General features: G+C 40.5%; 1 protein-coding gene across 8 annotated transcripts in view; it reads right to left on the bottom strand.

The window, feature by feature from the left end:
* The window catches only part of KYAT1 (kynurenine aminotransferase 1), a 60,953-nt gene that overhangs the window by 3,999 nt on the left and 39,704 nt on the right, over window positions 1–17,250 (bottom strand). For all 8 annotated transcript variants that reach the window (XM_089669120.1, XM_089669116.1, XM_089669118.1 and 5 more), the window contains 3 exons: window positions 15,995–16,084; window positions 9,466–9,652; window positions 5,310–5,386 (listed from right to left, as the gene is read on the bottom strand). In XM_089669120.1, the coding sequence (XP_089525246.1) occupies window positions 5,310–5,386; window positions 9,466–9,652; window positions 15,995–16,084 (354 nt within the window). The remainder of the gene's footprint in view (window positions 1–5,309; window positions 5,387–9,465; window positions 9,653–15,994; window positions 16,085–17,250) is intronic.

Here is a 17,250-nt window from a genome sequence, read left to right as displayed (position 1 = left end):
GTTAAAAAGAAAAAAAAAACCCTCTAAAGTTAATTTTGATAGACACAAAAGCACTACATTACCCAATTTTGGGCACAAAATTGGGTAATATATTAAAGGGTAATATATTAAAAGATGGTATTCAGAGAGTAGTGGTTAATGATTCATACTCTGAATGGTCTGGGGTCATCAGTGGTGTACCCAGGGTTCAGTGTTGGGACCCTTACTTTTTAATATAGATTTATAAACAATATAGGGTCTGGGATTAAAAATCCCATTTCAGTCTTTGCAGATGACACCAAGCTGTGCAGTGGAATAACGTCCTTACAGGATGTCTCCAATTTACAAGCCGACCTCAATGCACTGTTTAATTGGGCAATTATGTGGCAAATGAGGTTTAATGTTGATAAATGTAAGGTTCTGCACTTGGGGGCTATGAATATTCATGCATCATACATACTAGGGGGGTACAACTGGGGGAATCAATGGTGGAGAAGGATCTGGGGGTTCTGGTAGATCACAAGCTTAATAATGGCATGCAATGCCAAGCTGCGGTTTATAAAGTGAGCAAAATCCTCTCTTGTATTAAAAGAGGTATAGACTCCAGAGAGAGATATCATATTACCCCGGTACAAATCATTAGTAACACCTCATCTGGAATATGCAGTTCAGTTTTGGGCACCAATTCACAAAAAGAACATTGGGGAACTGGAGAAAGTACAGAGAAGGGCAACCAAACTGATACGAGGCATGGAGGAGATCAGCTATGAGGAAAGATTAGAGGAACTGAATTTATTCTCTCTTGAGAAGAGGAGATTAAGGGGGGATATGATCAACATGTATAATACATAAGGGGGATATGATCAACATGTATAAATACATCAGTGGTTCATATAGTGAACTCAGTGTAGAGCTATTCACCCTGAGATCATCACAGAGGACAAGGGGGCACTCTTTACATCTGGAGGAAAAGAAATGTAATCTCCAAACACGGAAAGGTTTCTTCACAGTGAGAGCTGTGAAAATGTGGAATAGACTCCCTCAAGAAATGGTTCTGGCCAGCTTCGTGGCTTTAAAAAGTCCTGGATTCTTTCTTGGATACACAGAATATAACTGGATACTAACATTTATAGGTAAAGTTGATCCAGGGAATATCCTATTGCCTCTCAGGGGATCAGGAATTTTTTCTCCTGCAGGAGCAAATTGGATCATGCTGTGCTGCGATTTTTTTGCCTTCCTCTGGATCAATGGTGGGTATAGGATTATAACTTTTTTTTTTTTTTGGTTGGTTGAACTGGATGGACTTTTGTCTTTTTGCATCCAGACTAACTATATAACAATATAATGAGGAGGTTGCGTCAAGTAAATGGATAGCAAACATGTAAAGTCGTAAAATTGCGTGCACCTGTGAAGCAATAACAAATATATGGGGATGTCTCTGCTGGATTGGGCATGCCTCTCTCTGCTATATGGGCATGCCTCTCTCTGCTATATGGGCATGCCTCTCTCTGCTATATGGGCATGTCTCGCTGCTATATGGGCATGTCTCGCTGCTATATGGGCATGTCTCGCTGCTGGACTGGAATGTCTCGCTGCTGGACTGGAATGTCTCTTTGCTGGACTGGAATGTCTCTTTGCTGGATTGGAATGTCTCTTTGCTGGATTGGAATGTCTCTTTGCTGGATTGGAATGTTTCTTTGCTGAATATACAGTATATGGATGTCAATTTTCTGTCCAATTCATATTGCCCAATGCCCTGGACATGCAATTTCGGGCACCTATCTTTTTCTTAACTGGCTCCTAGATTCAAAGCAAAATTTGTCAAATCCTGACATGTACATATTTCTGGTAGCTACAGCCAGGGATGTTCAAGGAACCTAATGCAATATGACAACCTGGAGAACAGTGATTGATTGGCTTACTGATTATTTCAGAGATCTGCACTAACATGCAAGTAAAATTTTAGTCATTCCCTGCAACAGGAATTTCATTTTTTGTGAGATACTCCCAAAGGGTTAACCAACTTCTACAGGGACGAAGACATTGCAGCTTTCCCAATTAAAAACACTGAACGTGCGCCAGCTAGTTATAATGAACACGCATCCACCTATTCAAGAACGAAAGGAATAGGTGAAACAAAAAATTTCTTCAGCACAAAAAGGAGGTGAGATTTTGCAACAAAGTTTGTTAAAATCTTTGTAATGTACATAGATCACCCAGAGGGGATTTTTTTTTTTTGCTTCTCAACAAAAATGGAGCTACACTTTAACCTCCCTAACGGTATTCCCGAGTGTAGCTCGGGGTAAAATTTCTATACCAAAAGCGGTAACCCCGAGCTACACTCGGGCTTACCACGCAGCGCTGTATAGGGAGTCCCTGCAGCACTTACCTTGTCCTTCGCTCCAGCGATGTGTCCCCTGCAGCGTCCCCGGCCATCTCCTCCGGCAGATGCCGGCATCCGGCTCCTGTGTTCCGGTCCCTGTGACGTCGGGACGTACGGGCGCCGCCGGCAGCGGGAAATTTGAAAATTTTAAAAAAATTTCATTTTTTTTCAAAACGATTTTACATAGTAAAACATTGCTGTTTCAACCCATTTCACATACATTTTGTCCCTAGTGCTCTGTCCTGTCCCCTGTCTGCATTTTGAATGTTCTTTCTGCCTGGAAACTTAGAAAAGTCAATGGCGTCCAAAAAGTGTCCCTTTAAGTCAAAAGCGGTTTTAGACCAGCTAGAGAACAGCGATAGTAAATCAGTACCACTTGCAGAATTGAGTGATAATGATTCGTGGGGGAAATTCCTCATCAGATACTGAAAACGATTTTGCGACTTTGCTCAGCAATGTGCGAACTTGGCGCTATATTTCAAATTTCAGTGTTTTTGGTTTGATTATATTATTGAATTAAATTTATTATTATATTATTATTTTTTATGATTATTTATTAAATTATAATTTATGATTTTGTGTTTCAAATTTTATCCTACCCGGGATGTTTAATAGACTCTTGTTCGGACAGATTTCAGTGAGCTATTCCTAAATATTACAGCCTACAATAAAAAAAAATACATATTTCCATGCAGAATAATGGTACCGCTTTCAGCACCAAAAATCTGAAATAATCATACTGCTAGGGAGGTTAGGAAAACCTGCAGTTAAAGAAATATGTTCGGTGCCATTCCAACCCCTTCCTTAAAATACTGATACACCCAAACTCCCCCTGTAAAGTAAAGTGTTATCTGGAAGAGGAGGAACCTCAGCTTCTGTATAGAAAAACAAAATACAAAATGTTCAAGATCATCATTAAATCACACAAATAATAACCTCATCAAGGTGTTTATTTCATAGGAAACTGTGTAAATAAAAATTTGATATAGTCCTCCAATTAGAATTTACCATCAGTATCACTATCACAGTTAAACTGTATGTAAACCCTACAAATTAATTTCTCTTATTTGTCTGTTTGGTCTGTTAAATGCACCACTGAAAAGTATTTGTTATATATGGTCAATAAGAGGGAAAAATATCTGTTAATCATTAGCTTGAAGTGATAATCTTCAGAGTAAACCTAAAGCTCCACATACAAGAGCCTACCCTGACCGCCGGAAAACCGCAGCAAAACGTGGTACCGCAATTTTGCTGCATTTTCCAGTGGCCAAAACGTTCCCATCCTGAACACGATTCTTCTGCGTTCAGAAGAGAGACGTTTAGCCTCACCTAAACACGGAAGCTCCTAAACGCTGCTAAAAGCCTATATGTACATGGACACAGGCTTTTATGGAGTTGAGTTTAGGAGCTTTGGCAAAAAAAATGCTAAAAGCTCCTAAACTTGAGTTTAAGAGCAGCAGTGTACATGATGTCTAATGCTCCCTGACAATAATCCTTTGTAAAATAAACAATTTCTATATCCCTAAACCTCCCTCTAACCCAACCATAAGAATTACCCTTCCTGAAACCCTAATATTAACCAATTTGTAAGATCAACCCTAACCCTGACATGTAACCCCAACGTTCACACTAACCTCTCTATATCCCAAATCCTCACAGTGACGCCTCCCTGTAACATAGTTAGTCTGGCTGAAAAAAGACAAAAGTCCATCCAATTCAACCATTAAAAAAAAAAAAAAAAAAAAAGAAGTTATAATCCTATACCCACAGTTGATCCAGAGGAAAAAAAACCTAGCAAAGCATGATCCAATTTGCTCCTGCAGGGGAAAAAATAATTCCTGATCCCCCGAGAGGCAATCGGATATTCCCTGGATCAAAGAGAGCCCAATCCAGCAGAGACATCCCCATATATTTGTTATTGCTTCACAGGTGCACTCAATTTTACGGCTTTACATGTTTGGCATCCATTTACTTGATGCAACCTCATCATTATATTGTTACGTGGTTAGTCTGGCTGAAAAAAAAAATAAAAGTCCACCCGGGTTCAACCAACCAAAAAATAAAAGTTATAATCCTATACCCACAGTTTATCCAGAGGAAGGCAAAAAAAACACAGCAAAGCATGATCCAATTTGCTCCTGCAGGGAAAAAAATTCCTTCCTGATCTCCCGAGAGGCAATCGGATATTGCCTGGATCCACATTACCTATAAATACCTATAAGTAACAATGAGACAAAAACAAATTTTCACACAAATCCTCCTTATGCGTATTCATACTAAGGCCCCTTTCACACAGGTGGGCTCTGCTAGCGGATCTGCCTACTCAGCGGGGGATCTGTCTGCTGATCCCTGCTGAGCAAGCGGATGAGAGGTCCGTATCCACTTGGTTTATGCAGGGTGGACATGGACACATCCCGCTTTCCTCTATGGGTGATAGGATGTAAATTGACCACCTCTCCGTTTACATCCGATGGTCCTCAGATCTGATAGAGGGATAGGGAGCAGATCCCCGTTCGTCTGATTTTTGCAGATCGGATGCAGGCAGGTGTAAACTGACTCATGTCCGTTTACATTGGCGCTCCATAGAGGGCAATGGATGGTTTGATCGGGTCTGCCTGAAAAAACAGACAGGCGGACCCTATTGGTGAAAGGGGCCATATTCTCCCTACGACCCCCAAAATTAAACCCCACATTAACCCTCCAATGTGTGCTATTGCCTTGTCCATGGTTCAAGAATCTAGCTCTACCAATGAGAACATTAGCTACTAATTACAACAGTAGATAGGTGGTATCTGTTCTAAATCCAGACAGTACCTACATTTGGCCATGGGTTTGTAGGATTTATTTTAGATGATTATGCTGCTTTAGATCCAGGACCACCAATTTTATAGTTGGTGAAATTTCTGGAGTATACCTTTAGAAAATGTAAAGTTTACAGAATGCTTACTTTATTTTTCATCATCCACTTCACAAAGTAGTTATCATAAGGCAAAGTGTTGTCAGGGGGAGGAGGAACCTCAGCTTCTGCAGAGAAAAATATGAAAATGTTCAACGACATAATTATTCACACATCTAAATAACCCCATCCAGGGTTTTAAGTCAGAGTATGCAGTGCAAATAAAAAATGTACTATGGTCCTCAACCTCAAAGTAGAATTTAGTATCTCTATCACCGCTGAAGTGTATGGAAACCCTACCAATTACAATTACATTCTCAAATTTGCTCCATTGTCAGGGTTTTACTACACAACATTGTACACCGATCAGCCACTACTTTATGACCACTGACCAGTTAACTGAATAATGATGATTATCTCATTACAATGGAATCTGAAGGTCAGAGGGATGTATTAGGCAGCAAGTAAATATGATGTTGATGTATTAAAACAGCAGAAAAAATGGGCATCGCAGTTTGCTGTATATGGGGCTGCGTAGCCATGGACCATTCAGGGTGTCTACGCTGACCTGTGTCCACAGCTGTGTCCACAGCCAAAAGTGTCTACAATGGGCACGTGACCATCTGAAGAGTTGCCACCAAATTCTCCACACCTCAATCCATCCAGCATCTGTGGGACGTGCTGGAAAAATACCTCCGATCCATGGAGGCCACACCTCACAACTTACAGGACTTAAAGGATCTGCTACAGGCGTCTTGGTGCCAGACACCACAGCATACCTTCAGAGTTCTAGTGGCATCCAGCCGTCGGCAAGTCAGGGCTGCTTTGGTGGCAAAAGTGGGACCAACTCCACTTTAAGTGGGTGGTCATAAAGTTATGGCTGATCAGTATATATGTTCAATAAAAGACAAAAAAAAAAAACTGTTAATCCTGCCACAACTCTTGTGAGCTGAAAGCCTCCTGTGCTCTTTGGCTCTGCTAAACTGTTTATCAGTTAGAATTGTTCACAGTTTTCTCCGTGAACTACAGACCAACCCATATGTACGAAAAATATATTTCAAAAATAATCTTCCCAAATATATCGACATATATTTGAAATGCTACAATTTTGGCTATATTCAATATATTAAAAAAATAAATAAATAATATATATACACACACATATACACACACACTGTATTTTGAAATACATTTTTATAACAAAATATATGAAAAATATTTTTAGAAATAGAAATACATTTCAAATATACTGTATGTCTTTAAAAATACAAAATCTACATTTTTGGAATGCAGTTACAAATATATGTAAAAATACATGTTAAAATTACTATGTTAAAAAAAATCTGAAGAATATATTTAAAAAATACATATTTTTAAAAATATATATTTTTCAATATATTCAGATTTTTTTTTTTACATAAAAAAATAATTTCAACATACAGTATATATATATATATATATATATATATATTTTGGAATATATTGAATATGGACAAAATTTTAGCATTTGAAATATATGTCGATATATTTGGGAAGAATAGTTTTATAATATATTTTACTTCCATGTGGGAACTTCCCCCATGTTATGCAGAAGAGGAGAGAGGGGGTGTTCTGCAGCCCTAACACACTTCCTGTCTCAGGGTGTCAACGCTCCTGTATAGATAAATTAAAATGAGTGTTAGTCTCCATTGGACAGGAAGCGTGCTACTGGCAGGATCACCAATCTAACCACTTGCTGGCCGCAGCTCGTACAGGCACAATCATGTATCTGTACATCGGCAGTTATTTCTGGGATCCAAGATGTCAACGCCTTCCCAGCTAATGTCATTAGTACAGTGACAGTGCATAGTATATTTGATCACTGTATTAAATGTCACTGGTAAGGTCAGTGTCCATTAGTCTACCTCCCACTCAGTGTCCATTAGTGTCAGATTGCCTGCTGCACTATCACAGTCCCACTATAAGTCGCTGGTCACCACCATTGCCAGTATTAAAAAAAATAAATAAAAATTCCAGTACATATACCATAGTTTGTAGGCACTAGATCAGGCATGTCCAAAGTCCGGCCCGCGGGCCATTTACGGCCCAGGGGTCGGTTTAATATGGCCCTCCAACAGCCCTCCCTGCTCTGTGTAATGTGGCCCTCCCTTCTATGGCAGACAGTCTTCTGCTTGAGAGCAGAGGGCAGTGCGCATGCCTGACTGCGGCGCGTTCTCCCTGGTCTGTGTAAATGCGGCTGTCGCACGGCCCTCCCTTCTGTGGCAGACAGTCTTCTGCTTGAGAGCAGTGCGCGTGCGTGACTGCGCCGCGCTGGGAGCGACAGAGGGCGGTGACGTCAGGGCCGGGCTTCCAGCGTGAAGTGTGTTTCTCTTCCCCTCCCGGCTGCCGAGCAGAGACTTCAGCTCCAGCTACCTTTTTCACCCTTCACATTAGTGCAGGTAAGTATTTTTAAAATTTATTTTCAATACATTGTGAAAACTCAGCTGTCAGTTGATCTTAATGTTATGAAATGAAAAGTATGTCGTTTGCAATTAACTTGGTATAAAATAATTTATTTGCATTTAATTGTAATGGTTCAAAGAATGTTCAGAAAAATGTTCGGCCCTCCACCATGTTCACTTCATCCAATCTGGCCCTCTTTGAAAAACGTTTGGACACCTCTGCACTAGATCTTTCACACAAACCAATCAATATACACTTACTCGGATTAGTTTTTCACCAAAGACATGTAACAGAATACATTTTGGTCTAGATTTATGAAGAAATTAGATTTTTTTTTTATTGTATATATTTTTTAGAACAGAAAGTAAAAGATGTTTCTTTTTCAATATTTTGGTCTTTTTTTTAGTTATTTAAAAAAATAAAAAACCCAGTAGTGGTCAAATACCACCAAAGAAAGCTCTATTTGTGTGAAAAAAATTTAATTTGGGTACAGCGTTGCATGATTGAGCAATTAGCAGTTAAAGTAGCACAGTGCTCAATAGCAAAAAATGCCCTGGTTATGGAGGTGGTAAAACCTTCCAGAGCTCAAGTGGTTAAAAGAAAAACCTTAAAAAATCTTTTTAAAAAAGACGAGTAGTGGGCTGCAACATATCAAATAGTTTTCCTGTGTTTTAATGTGCTTTAAAACAGAAAAACTCTCAAAAAAAAAAAAAAAAGCTGACAGGTAGGACTTTTATGACAGATGAGAACCTATTGGTCTCTTCAGTCATAAATCCTTCTCTCTGCCTGTCAGTGTTATTGTAAACTGAGCTCACCGTAAATTTACGGCACCACTCTCTGCCATGATGATGCGCCCATGAGCAGCACTGATGATATTGCGATCCAGCCAGTCAAGTGACCAAAGAGTCCGAACCCGGAAGAAAGAACGGGAGAAGACTGAAGCACCCCAAACACCTGAGAAGGCCGATACCGCAGGACTGGAGGGGAACGTTTGGCAGGTAAGTCTGCCATAATGTTCTAATATGTTGTGCATACTATGACATTAGGACAAAGTTACCAGGGGCCATTTTTTTATTTTTTTTTTTTAAGACCAGGTTTATTTCTACTTTTTGAAAAGTAGAGGCTGCATGAACATGTCTGAAACCCATAGCTATCTGTATTGTGCTGCAATCAAAACAACCAGAACCTCTGCTCTGCTGCCTTTGTGGCTCATTGAAGCCCAAATACTGTGCACTGTATGTATAGGGCCGGGTGTCATTTTTGCCAAACATGGTGCCCAATACATTATGGCAATAAAGCACCATGTTCTTGGCATATGGATTTTAGTACGAAAAACATGTCAGGCCAACAACATTAAGCCATTGCCTTGCAATTAGCAGCTGCCCCGTCAGCCTGCAGCCCAAGCTCCTTTGTCCCTTGGCCGGTCGATCGGAGAGACTCAATAGGCAGCCCAATGGCCAACTGAAGGAATTCACAAGGTAGACCACAGGTGTCAAACTGGTGGCCTTCCAGCTGTCGCCAAACTACAAGTTCCATGAGGCATTGCAAGACTGACAGTTAAAAGCATGACTCCCAAAGGCAGAGGCATGATGGGACTTGTAGTTTGGCAACAGCTGGACAGCCGCCAGTTTGACACCCCTGCGGTAGACTAACAATGCTGCTGCTAATTGAGGAAAAAACACATTTTTATGGCTTAAATTAAATACTAACAGCACAACACTGGCTGCACCAAAGTATTAATAAATTAATGTACAGGCAGACTTACTGAAGCAGGAGATGTCAGCAATCATAAAGTAAGACCCTTGGGACAATACAGGTTTCATCCCCACCTCTGTAAGGCAGCGGTATAGTCGGTCTCGCTTCTTCTGCAGCTCATTCCGCAGTTGTATAAAGTAACAGTCCGGTTGGCCCAGTCTCTCTAGCTCCTTCTGAAATCCCTGGGCTACTGCCTCCTGAAGAGCAAACCATGGATCATGATTATTCAAGAGTTTTATAGCAACATCTTTTTGCTCCATTGGTTTTTAGTCAATATTTTACTACTATTTGACTACTAGAGTCCATTATCAGGCAACAACTGAAAGTACTGTATGTGCAAAAGTAATTTTTGTAAGCTGCTTAGAGTAATTCAGAAAAGTGATTGAAGGAGACAAGTTTAACCACTTGCCCTCCAGAGGATTTACCCCCCTTCCTGACCAGGCCATTTTTTGTGATACGGTGCTGTGTTATTTTAGCTAACAATTGCGCGGTCATGCAATTCTGCACCCACATGAAACTTACATCCTTTTTATTTCCCCACAAATAGAGCTTTCTTTCGGTGGTATTAGATCGCCTGTGCATTTTTATTGTTTGCAAAAAAAAAAGATTGACAAAAAAAAAACAATATTTTTGACTTTTTGCTATTAAAACATGTCCAGTAAAATAATTTAAAAAAATCTAAATTTCATTATAAATTTAGGCCAAAATGTATTCTGCTACATGCGTTTGCTAAAAAAATCCCAATACATGTAAATTAATTGGCAAATGGCAGTATGGCAAATGGCGGTATATACACACACACATATATATATATATATATATATATATATATATATACACACACATATATATATATATATATATATATATACACATACACACACACACACACATATATATATACATACATATATATATACACACATACATATATACATACATATATATATACATATACACACACACACATATATATATATACACATACACTGGGATTTTGTTACATTTTTACTAGTAATGGCAGCAATCAGCAACTTACAGAGGGACAGCAGCAGGCATTCTGTCACTGGGGAGGAACTGACTTGGTGTCACTGACATCCCCAGTGACACCAATACAGTGATCAGTGCTAACAAAAAGTACTAACTCTATACTAATGGCACTGGACAGGAAGAGGTTAACATGTGGGGCAATCAAAATGTTAACTGTGCGCTGGGAGTGTTTTACTGTGAGCTGTGTTTGTGCTTCACTGTAAGCACACAGCTTTGCTATGCAAAGCCATGCAGAGCAGTGTGCAAAAGTTGACAGGGGAGAGAAGTGTATTGTTTACTTACAGTTCTCTCCCTCTGTCAGTAATGCTCCTTGATCACCGGGTGCCAGCTGGTAATCACCAGCCGGGACCCGGTGATTGACAGCCGAGGCCGCAATTAACACCCCTACCTGGAAATGCAAAATCACACACACAAATATATATATATTTTTATCTATTATTACTGCTATATGGCGGACAGGAAACGGTTTATTATAATACTATAATGTCAATTTAGCCTTAAAGTGACTTGAAACATGAACAAAGCTTATCCCTCTATAGTGTGTACTTGTCTCAGTCCAGAGAACAAAGTGTAACTTTTGTCTGCTGCCTTGTTCTTCTGCTTTATGTAGGAGTCACTTCTAACTGTTAAAAAAAAAAAAAAAAAAAGTATGAGTCACTTCTGATGGGTTTTCCTGACACCAAGAGAAAACTGGTGACAGGGGAGGGCACAGCCGGTGATTGACAGTCTCAGCTCTGTTCCCATGTGCTGGGTGAAGGGGAGTATGTCCCTTCCGTCCAATGAACTCTCACAGCTCTCCTCACAGCTCTCCTCAGCTCCCCGCCCCCTCCTTTTCAGAGGTGAGAGATCTTGTGTAAATTCTGCACTTTGAATGGATGTAGAAGAAAGGTGGTTGTAGATAAACCAATGCAACTTATGCAGGAGGATTTGTTTCATCTCTGTGTATCACCTGAGACCAATTTCTTCACTGGGCATCTGTGAGGGTTTACAAGCACTCTAAAAAAAAGCCTTTAGTTTTCCACCCAAAACTAGATACTATGGGACAATGCTCACACCATCACCTATGTTAAGTCTCCTATGTCTCCACAGCCATTAAAACAATGGCGTGAAGCTTATGGGCAAAGTTTTTTTCTATGTTGGATAAAGTAAGGGAGCATTATAACCCCTTTTTTTGTGTTTTGCCATCTGTGTCCAATAGGGGAGATTACCCTTCACTTCAAGTTAGAGGAAACTCGTTCCAAGCGAGGGAATCCCAGTGTGTCACCAGAGCGCGTGTCCCCATTGGAAGATTTTTCCTGTATTACCATTTTGTTGACAACCCAAAATTTGGGATTTTTCTTTTATTTTCAACTTCGAGGATAATGGTAAACAGGACAAATAGAGAAGGTGAATCTCCCTAACAAGGACATACACAGCAATAAAAATCTGTTTTGATTGAAAAAAAAGTTTTGTCTTTAACCACTACCTTACCACGCTGTAGCCGAAAGATGGCTACAGTGCAGCTCTATCATTCCAGGAGGGCGTTCATTGATGTCCTTCCGTGAATGAACTTCCTGCAAGCCTGCTGGGGCATGCATCGGGAAGTATCTGATCACTGTGTGCCTTGGGCACAGCGCATCACAGATAAGGGTCAAGGGCCAATCACAATGGGGTCATAGGGGGTTTGGCACGTCTCTTTCCCTCACACAGAGTATGGGAGAAGGAGACTATTTGTGCCAGAAACAGTGAGTCAATTGTTCAACACTTGTTTTGCACTGCCACACAGTGCCCAACAGTTCTGCCTCATCAGTGCTGCCTAACCAGTGCCCATCAGTGCTGCCAAACAGTGGCCAACATTGCTGTCTCATTAGAGCTGCCTCAACAGTGCTCTCTCATTAGTGCTGCCTCAACAGTGCTCTCTCATTAGTGCTACCTCACCAGTGCCATCTCAGTGCTACCTCACCAGTGCCATCTCAGTGCTACCTCACCAGTGCCATCTCAGTGCTACCTCACCAGTGGCACTTATAAGTGACCATCAGTGCAAAGGGGCCAATATGGGGTGAAACGTTATGTGAAGGAGCAATGGGGTACACATATGCCTTCCGTGTGTATGAAGGAAAGGACACCCAGCTGCATCCACCCAACTGCCCAGAATATATTGGAACAAGTATGGAAATCATTTCTGACCTTGTATTCCCACTCTTTGAAAAAGGTAATCTCTATGTTAATCTCTACTGGAAGAAAACATTTGCTTTTGGCACCATGTGAGCCAATAGGAAGGTCTTCTCTCAAAGGATGGTAAACACAAAACTAAGTAGAAGCAAGTCGGTGAGTTTGCGGAACCAGGAAATATTGGCTATAAAGTGGAGGAACAAACAAGACATCTACATGCTTTCCTCAATCCCCAATGACGCCATCGCAGAGGCGGACTGACAACTCATGGGGCCCCCGAGCAATAGGGGATCATGGGGGCCCTGTGTCCTTGCCCAAACTCAAAAAAGCCTATGAAAAAGGTACCAGGGGCATCTCATGGGGCCCCCTACTGACCCCGGGCAGTGCCCGAGTTTCCAAATGGTCAGTCCGCCCCTGCACCACCGTTCAAATCCACAGAAGGATTGGCCTAGTCCAGAAGCCCGAATGTGTACATTAGTACAATATGTTCATGGGGGAAGTCAGCTACAATGATCATATGATCCAGCCCTACCTTGAGCAAGAAGAACCTGCCATTGGTACAAGAAAGTCTCCAGTTATCTTTTCAATTTGGCAATATATAAAATTCGTATGTTATCTACTCTAAATCCCCTGCCTTTGTGTACCAGGAAGGTCCCCCACCAAAAACCACTAGATCAGATGCAGTGAGCAGACTCCATGAATGCCATTTTCCCGATAAAGTCCCTCACAAGGAAAAAGGCCAAATGTGAGAAAAAAAAAAATAAAAATAGGGGGTGTGCTCCAGAGGGGCTGTAAAATGAGACACCACTTATTAGTGTCCAGTGTCCTTCCCAACCAGGCCTATGCATAGGAGAATGTTTCCGCCGTTACTATACTTCTCTACAATATTAGTGAAGTATGAGGAACATAGTTCTGAATTCTTGCCATTTCCCCATATATGACCATTTGCCTTCACACTCATCATGCCTTTGCTTCCTCTTCAACTGACCCTGGGCTATTATTCGACCATGCCTCTGTCTGCTGCCTAAACTGACCAGGCCTCTACCTGCCACCTGAACGGACCCTGCCTTGTTTACCGACGATGCTTCTGCCTGACCCCTAGATTGTTTATCAGCCAAGTTTCTGCTTTCCACCTGAACTGATTTCGGCCTGTTAATATTAACCACGTTTCAGCCAGACTATGTAACATGAGACCCCTGTTTTATCTTGAATCCCAAAAGATCAGTCCAAGAGGTAGGCAATACCTCTTGGACTGATCTTTTGGGATTCAAGATAAAACAGGGGTCTCATGTTACATAGATAGTCTGGCTGAAAAAAGACTAAAGTCCATCCAGTTCAATCATACAAAAAAAAAAAAAAGTTATCCTACACCCACAGTTGATCCAGAGTAAGGCAAAAAACCCAGCAAAGAATGAACCAATTTCCTCCTGCAGGGGAAAAAATTCCTTCCTGATCCCCCGAAAATGTTTGTGAGGGGCGGCTGAATAGTTTTTCCGAGTGGAGAAAACTAGATGTTTGGTTTTCTCCAGGTTTTGTAATTCTTTGATTAGGGTCTGCAGGCCAGGGGCTTCAAAGAGATTTGGATGGAAAGAAGCTTCTACCCCAGTGCCCAGGTCCTACCTGACTGAGGCCCTAAGCGAGTCTGATATTTCTGCCAGCTGCCAACTAAACCTCGCTTGCTCATTTATCATACCGCTGCCTAAACTGACCACACCTCTACCTGCTACTTGTACGAACTATGGACTATGTTCCTGCCTACTGCCAGTACCAGTACTTTGGATGCTGTTGACCACATCTCTGTCTGCTGCCTGCACCAATGCTTTGGCTGTGCTGACAATATCTCTGCCTGCTGCCTGTACTAACTATGGACAGTATTGCTGCCTGCTGCCTGGATAGTTCCTTTCGCTGTCCCCGACCATGTCCCTGCCTGGACTTGTGCTCTCCTCTGTGGACAACTGCACTACTAAAACCACAGGTAATCTTTTGTTTACACTTTACTTAGCTGAATGGGGTCATTTTGTGGACATTTCCATGGTCCTGGTGATCCAGGGCCTTCAAAAATGTGATAGGCTGTCAGGAAAATAGATGTGTAATTTATGCCCCTTTTATGGCCCTAGAACGCCTGAAGGAACTACTTGGATGTTGGACCCCTTTATGTGGCCAAGCTATGGAAAAGTCTTACATATATGATATTGCTATATTCAGGAGGAGTAGCAGAATGCATTTTGGAGTGTAATTCTTCATATGTCCATGCTGTGTGTTAAAAATATATCTTAAACATGGACAACTTTTGTGTATTAAAAAAAGAAGGGGGACATGTTTTCATTTTCTTTCCACAATTTCCAAAAACTTATGGAAAAAAAATGACATGTTCAAAAGACTCATTGTGCCTCATAGAATATACAGTGGGGTGTTTTCTTTCCAAAATTGTGTCATTTAGTGGGTGTGTCCTGGTGCTCCAGGCCCTTCAAAAATGTGATAGGTGGTCAGGAAATGAATTGTGCAACTTATGCCTTAGAATACCTAAAGGTGCTACTTGGATGTTGGGCCTCTGTATGTGGTCAGGCTGTGGAAAAGTCTCACACATGCGGCATCCCCATACTCAGGAGAAGTAGCAGCATGTGTTCTGGGGGTAATTGCATGTATTCCTATGCCGTTTGAGAGAAATAAATTAATGTGATATATAACAATAATGTGACAATGCAACAATAATAATAGTTTCTTCATTTTCCAAAGAATTGTAGGAAAAAGTACAACTTCAAATAACTCCCTATGTCTCTTACATAATTTGGCTTGTCAGCATTCCAAAAAGGGGTCATATGGGGTGGTTATTTGTACTGTCCTGGCGGTCAGTCAGTCTATAGGCAATCAGGTGTGATCAATTTTCAATGATATGTAGCATAGCTTGAAGACCAACTTTCACACAGACTAAATAATATACACCGATTTGGGTTAATTTTACTAAAAATATGTAGCAGTATAAATTATGACCTAAATTTGTGAAGAAAAATTACTTATCTGCAAAATTTATCAGAAAAACTAAAAAAAAAAAAAAAAGTGTTTTTTCTTCAAAAACTCAGTGGTGATTAAATACCACCAAAAGAAAGCTCTATTTGCATGCAGAAAAAGTTAGTTTGGGTACAGTGTAGCATGACTGAGTAACTGTCATTCAAAGTATGAGAGTATTGAAAACTGAAAATCAGCCTGGTCAGGAAGGGGGTATAAGTGCCCAGTAGGCAAGTAGTCAACTACACTTTAAGCCTCTTCCCCATGTGATCATATTATATTTTAGCTTGGGAACCATACCAAGACAATGGGCCACTAGCATGCGGTCTTACCTGGGCTCCAGTTGCACAGTGATATACAGAATTCTGATGGATTATTCTGAGATGTTTAAGAAGATGATCAGGCCCAAAAGCCCAGCCAACCTGTAACAAAAACAGAATATTTAAACAGGTATATCACATTGATCTGGGAGAGAACCCTGTGAGAATTCCCTTATAATTCACCTACTGAACATGCATTTCAACAACCTGGAAACAGACTAGCAATTAACCAATGACTAGCCTTCATCAATTATAAAAAAAAAAAAAGATATATATATATATATATATATATATATAAAAAAGGACGCGTCAAAAACGCACACAAAGCACAGCACTTGAGTTTTATATGCGGTTCCATTGAAGTCTACTGGATTAAAAATGCAAACTGTTGTGGGAAAAGAAGTCCTTGACCCTTTCCAAAAAACGCACCTGCAAAACAATGCATAGATGTGAATAGAAAATCATGATAAATGGCATGCACTGCATTCCATTCCATTCCATAAAAAACACACAGGTGTGAACCTGGCCTTAGAATTGATAAGATTTCTTTAAAAAAAAAAAAATATCAGTTCACACAGAGATCTTCCACATTAGGACCATATAGTTTTATTAAAGCGGAACTCAAAACCAAAAATATATACTGCAGCTTGCCAATCATTAGATGTGGTGACTGCTTCAGTTTTCTTTTCTTTGGCTTTGTTCCTCTGTTTTCACCTGGTGACCTGGCCTGTAACACATCTCCTGTATCAGTGAGACACAACTTTGGATGAATGAGCACAGGAGACATAGCAGACAGCAGCATTGTCAGTCTGGACTATGGAGAGGGGAGGGTAGTGTTAAATGTACTAGCAGATTTAAATACATTAACAAAGTAAAGCCAAACTCCAGCTCACACGTTACAATCACCTACAGCTAACAGTTTTTTTCCTTTTGGGATAAATGTTTTATATGAATAAATAAAAGCTGATCATTGTAATCACCCGTGTCAATAGTAAATGGTTTGTCTCATCCAAGTAAACTGATACATTCTGCTAGAGAGATTGTACTTTTGAAAACCAACTGACTTGCTGGCTGGATCACCAGATGAAAATAGAAGAAAGAAAGCCTAAAAAAAGAAAACACAGGCATCACATCTAAGAATTGGTAAGCTGCAATAGAATAAAATGTTTGCATTTGGGTTTAAAACCACTTTAATTTTTCTGAAAAAAGAAAAAAAAAATAGCGGTTACCCTGTCTGCTGTCATTTTTGTTTGAATATGTTTTTTGGT

Source organism: Staurois parvus, unplaced genomic scaffold (assembly GCF_062004578.1).
Source record: "Staurois parvus isolate SC_StPar_1 unplaced genomic scaffold, SC_StPar_1.0 ptg000068l, whole genome shotgun sequence".
Classification (NCBI taxonomy): Eukaryota; Metazoa; Chordata; class Amphibia; order Anura; family Ranidae; genus Staurois; species Staurois parvus.
Note: the sequence above shows the minus strand (reverse complement) of the source record. Positions and strands in the feature narration are given on the sequence as shown.